Source organism: Phalaenopsis equestris, unplaced genomic scaffold (assembly GCF_001263595.1).
Source record: "Phalaenopsis equestris unplaced genomic scaffold, ASM126359v1 Scaffold000002, whole genome shotgun sequence".
NCBI lineage: Eukaryota > Viridiplantae > Streptophyta > Magnoliopsida > Asparagales > Orchidaceae > Phalaenopsis > Phalaenopsis equestris.
Genome location: NW_018164444.1, coordinates 75,111,320 through 75,116,787, shown reverse-complemented (window position 1 = coordinate 75,116,787; position 5,468 = coordinate 75,111,320). Strand labels below are relative to the sequence as shown.

The 5,468-nt window shown below is 31.9% G+C and overlaps 2 protein-coding genes across 2 annotated transcripts in view; both read left to right on the top strand.

Annotated features, from left to right (window-relative positions):
* Nucleotides 1-3,597, top strand: part of LOC110020130 (heparanase-like protein 3) — a 6,661-nt gene extending 3,064 nt beyond the window's left edge. The window contains exons 2-9 of the mRNA XM_020718123.1: nucleotides 160-196; nucleotides 309-492; nucleotides 681-829; nucleotides 1,366-1,602; nucleotides 1,684-1,873; nucleotides 1,966-2,091; nucleotides 2,854-2,953; nucleotides 3,298-3,597. Coding sequence (XP_020573782.1) covers nucleotides 160-196; nucleotides 309-492; nucleotides 681-829; nucleotides 1,366-1,602; nucleotides 1,684-1,873; nucleotides 1,966-2,091; nucleotides 2,854-2,953; nucleotides 3,298-3,597 — 1,323 coding nt within the window. The remainder of the gene's footprint in view (nucleotides 1-159; nucleotides 197-308; nucleotides 493-680; nucleotides 830-1,365; nucleotides 1,603-1,683; nucleotides 1,874-1,965; nucleotides 2,092-2,853; nucleotides 2,954-3,297) is intronic.
* Nucleotides 3,598-3,627: 30 nt separating this feature from the next.
* LOC110020121 (glyoxysomal fatty acid beta-oxidation multifunctional protein MFP-a-like) overlaps nucleotides 3,628-5,468 on the top strand; it is a 9,309-nt gene continuing 7,468 nt past the window's right edge. Inside the window, exon 1 of the mRNA XM_020718113.1 lies at nucleotides 3,628-3,648. Coding sequence (XP_020573772.1) covers nucleotides 3,628-3,648 — 21 coding nt within the window. The remainder of the gene's footprint in view (nucleotides 3,649-5,468) is intronic.

Sequence of the window (5,468 nt, the reverse complement as noted above, 5' to 3'; positions counted from 1 at the left end):
AGGGCATAATTGACAACCCTAGTATAAACCATATTTTTTTTTTTTTTTTTTGACATTTTGACAGAGGATATTAATGCACTAAAAATATTATTTGAGTATGAATTGAGAGTAAATTACAGTAATTTGTTGACATTATATTGCATATTTAACTTCGTGCAGAATCTTTCAAACCGTGTTCTTCTAAATGTTGTGAAGGGTAAGAATATTACTTTTTATTTATTTATTTTAAATTTTTTTTTGTTTGGTATCTTAAATCCATACTTATATTTCTAATTACCCACCATTTTTTTTAAAAATTTTCTCTTTAGCATTTTCTCCTTTAAAACTTCGTCTTGGAGGTTCTCTGGAGGATAGAGTCATGTATGAAAGTAGTGATCTTGGGTGCCCATGTGTCCCCTTTGTCATGAATGACTCTGCATTATTTGGATTCAATGAAGGCTGCTTGCCAATGTCAAGATGGGATCAACTTAATGAATTCTTCAAGAAATCTAGGTCTGATTCTTCTCTCATTTGTAATTTTAAAGATTGATTTTGCACATCTCCATATCAAGACAAGTATGTTGTGCTTAACATGTATCATTGAATCAAATATGTTATATGTAACAGATTATATTATCATCATAACAGCCCTGATATTTGAAAAAAAAGGTTAATCCAGATAATTCTTTTCTATGTTGTAGGAGTTCAGTCATCTTTGGCCTGAATGCTCTGAATGGAAGGGTTCCCATGCAAGATGGTTCCTTAGGAGGACCATGGAATTACACAAATGCTGAATCCCTAGTTCGTTATACCACAAATAAGGGTTATAATATACTTGGTTGGGAACTTGGTATGTTTTATATGAATCATACTTGAACTTCACATCAAAGCATTTTATTTTAACATGACTTCATTATAAAGCTTTTGTTGAATAAGCCTTAAAATATCATGTGAGGTGATTGAATTTATTGGATTTAAGAAAAAAAAAGGATTTGACATTGAGAAAAAACTTTAAAATGAAGGGATGGATAGAAATTATTTAAAAGCATAATAAAAGAGATTTGTTGAAACCGTTAGAGCGTTCAAAAATGTTTTGGAATAATATAAATAGGACGCTGGCCGCCACCTGCCAATAAAAATTTATATGTTTTAAAAATACAATGATTTCAATCTATTTCGAAACAAGCAGACGAAATATGAAGTCCTGCATTCATTTTACCGTGAGCCAAACAACTTCCGAATATTTCAAATACAATACATTGCTTTTGTATTGCATTCGTTTAACGTTGCATTTCAAACAAGCAGAAGAAATATAACGTTGCATTCGTTTAACATTGGATAACTTGGAGAGCATTAACTCTATTTTCTCATCATGTTTTCCTTCAGGGAATGAGCTAAGTGGGAAGGGAATTCAAGCTCGTATTGGTGTAGCTCAATATGCAGCAGATATGATCTCTTTGAAGAAAGTTATGGATGGGCTCTATAAGGATGGTACAATGAAGCCATTACTAATTGCTCCTGGTGGTAATTTTGAAGCAGAATGGTATAGCAAGTTCATTGAACTAACAAAACTTTCTTCCTCGCTGGATGTAATAACCCACCATATGTATATCCTAGGTCCAGGTAATCTTATAACAACATAAGAATGATGCAGGATTGCTCATATGAACATTTTGGCTTAGTTTATGCTATACAAAAATATAGGTACTGATGATAATTTGGTTGAAAAGATATTGGACCCTTCACATCTTGATGGCCCTGCATCAGTTTTCAATAACCTTAGTATCATTTTAAGAAATGCTGGCTCTTCTGTAAATCCATGGGTTGGTGAAGCTGGAGGAGCGTATAATGGTGGTCGTAATCTTGTCACTAACTCATTTGTTTCGAGCTTCTGGTATGTGGTTTTTTTCTTTTTCTTTTTCATAATTGTTTAGCTCATACTACAAGAAGAGTAAGGAAAATTGTTGCTTTTTGTATTGAAAATAGGTATTTGGATCAGCTTGGGATGTCAGCGACCTATAATACAAAGGTCTTTTGCAGGCAGAGTTTGATAGGAGGAAACTATGGTCTACTAAATACCAGCAACTTCAAACCAAATCCAGACTATTATAGGTAGATGAATAATCTGGTACAAAAAACTAAAACACTCATTTCATAAGGGTTCTAATTTTAGATTATGTTGTATTAACTATATATTATATGAATGATTTCTCATTCTTGTAATCCTGGTACTTGCTTGATTGCCACTCAAATAGACTTTGAAAAATTCTTTAAGTTGGCTTGAGTCATCTAGGCGAAAATAAAGGGATAAAACTTGAAATTTTTTAATGACCTTGCAAGCTGTGTCATGCCTTGTTTAGCCTAAGCTAATGAGTTGTTTGGGTTTACTGGGTATTTTCTATTATTTTTATTTTTATTTTCAAAATAATTCTAAGTGTTTTTTGGGGTTTCCATTTTGTTACATGAAAAACACTGAAGCCACTGCTAGCCACTTGTCACCATTGCCCCTAGTTGCCATAGCCGTCCATGGTCACCTCCTTATATAATATCCAATACTATTAATGATAATAATTAAAACTCTTATTTAATGTACCAAATATATATATTTTTAAGTTGGATTAATACAAAAATAAAACAAAATAAAACATAAAAACACAAAGTGATTTAAAACAACTACTCCCTTATCCTGAAAATAATGTTTTTACTTGAAGGCTTGCAACATGTTAAAACAATTCAAAACGTCTAGTTGTCAATTTCATTAGTGCCAAATATGGCCAATCAAGTAGCACTAATGCTTCATGGTTACACTAAACTCTGAACAAAAATTAGCAATTGTCCCCAACTCTAATGAATATAGTGTTCTATTCATCGCAGCGCTCTTTTGTGGCATCGCTTGATGGGTCCAAAAGTGTTATCCACCAATTTCATCGGAACAAAGAAGATAAGGGCTTATGCTCATTGTGCAAGAGATTATGTAAGCTACATAACAGTTCGTTCATGTGTTCTTTCAAGTTGCCATACAATTTATATTTGGGGCATTTATATACATAGCACACAATTCTCATGTATTTACCTATCTCACACCTGAACTTTCATAGTTACACACATAGCACTCAAATCTTCAATATCACATATAAAATGACATTATAACCACTTTTTACAAGTCAAGTACACCTTTTCATGCATATGTGTAAAGTACCAAAATGTTATGTATCTAAATATGGAGGTTTAGTTGTGAGATATGTAAATCCATAGGCATTGTGTGCTTCCCTCAATATTTTATCCATTTATATCTGAAAGTGTTTTTTTTGTTTACAGAAAGGTATAACACTTCTCTTACTCAACTTAGATCTCGGAAATACAACATATATAAAAGTTAGCGTAAATGGGGCCTCTCATTCTGAAAAAACAAGGGAAGAGTACCACTTGAGTGCAAAAGATGGGAACTTGCACAGCCAAACCGTGTTACTAAATGGCAGAGTTTTGGATGTGAATTCCCATGGAAAAATACCAACTTTAAGACCAATAGAAGTTGATGGCTTGACGCCGATTAAACTTGCTCCTATTTCCATTGTTTTTGTTCACTTGCCCTGCATTCACGCACCAGCTTGTATTTGAACTTCTTCTCCTTATCTATTGTTCATCTCAATGCTAAAAAATGATGGACTGGCAAGTTGTCCATTCTTGTTATCATTGTGGTTGTAATGTTGAAGAATTGTGTGATTTATGTTTTATAGTATCAATGGAAGAATGAGTCATGCATGAATTAATCAGAACATGAAATGTCTAACATGGCATGCTTCTTATATTCTATACTCCAGATCTTCATAATTCTATTATTAGTAGATGGTTAATAAAGTCAAGCTTTAGTTAAATCCAAGGTTTTAGGAATTCCTTCACCCATGAATTGATCCTTTGGTTGGTTGAGTCCAGAAATAATGACTAAACCAGTGAATCGATTCTATATTTCTAGTTAAACATTGGATTCTCTTGGTCATGAGCTTCTTATTAATCTTGATCAAATAGCTAGAAAATTTAATTTATATTGTTATAAGCTCATGATATGATATAATTTTCTCAAAATGTTGCATTGGCAACCAAAGAATAGAAGTGGGACTCAAGAACTTATTTTCTTTATCACATAATTTTTAAGTTCCTTCCAAGCAACCTAAGTTTTTGTTGCAAAAAAAAAAAAAAAAAAAAAAAAAAAAAAAAAAAAAAAAAAAATCCATTATTAATATTGGAAATTTAAATTAAACATTAAAGTTAAATTGCATATGCTACCCAAAGGGCTAACTTGACAATGTTAGTGCACTTATTTTGATTACACCAAGCAAAAGTATATAAGTTAATTTCAAGGGAGTAGATTGTTTAATCAATTAAAATGTTTTTCATTTTTATATTTAATTGTTTGAAGTGCATGTTATAAATACCCATAGTAAAAAAGGTTCTCTCTCTCCTTATCTTTCTTTCTCCACACACACACAATAATCAATAGAATATATAAAACTTAAAATAAATGCTTATTTTTACTCAAATGATGAAATTAATAAAATTTATTTTTTAGAATGTTATTTCTAATTTCAAACAATAAAATTAGGACTCGACTTGAAGTATGTAACAATCAAATCAAAACTCAATAAATCATTGAGAGCATTCAACATGTTGATAGTCAATCAAGACAATATATAATATCACGTATTGGATCCTAGATTAACAATGGTCTCGCACTAATAGTTGGCTTGTAAAGGGAGAAGAATAGAAATATAGATGAAATCTTCTTAAGAAATAAACAGAAATAAGTACTTGTACAATTTCTTCTACTCTAAAGGTAGAGAGATAAAGAAGCTCTCTCAGCCTGGAGAATAGCCTGCCCTATATTTATAGATTTAGGTCGGCTCCCCTAGGAATGGATATATTGGCGGCAACACCAAAAAAAATACATCAAAATAATACATTGACACTCCTTAGGATAGCGATTAACTTGTTTTTTAGTTTGACACTAAAATTTAATCCTAAGAAAAAAAGTTTTGACAATGTCATTTTTCACTTTAGCGACTTCCTCGAAAACTTCTATTGCTTCTAAGCTGCTCAGCTTCTACACATTAAGCTACAAGATCTCCTCCTGCATATTCTTTACAACCTTCACATAGCATGCTCTAGATTGCATCAAAATTGCTCACACCATGATAATTGGATCACTTTTAGACAATCTATAGCTATGTGATGAGATGAAATGACCACTTTGAATGTGTTTAATAAGGGGCAACCAAAGCTAGCATTGTAGATAGTTGGCACATCTACTACCACAAATTCTATCATAGGCGTGAATTGATTCTCTACTTCTCCCTAGGTTACTAGCAAAATAATTATTCCACATGTTTCTTTACGCTCTCTAAAAAATATAAAGGAAAATCTCAAAGTAGGGACAAGATGTGAATTTCCCAAATCCATTTTTTTTACTAATGAATTTAAGCAAGATGTTCACT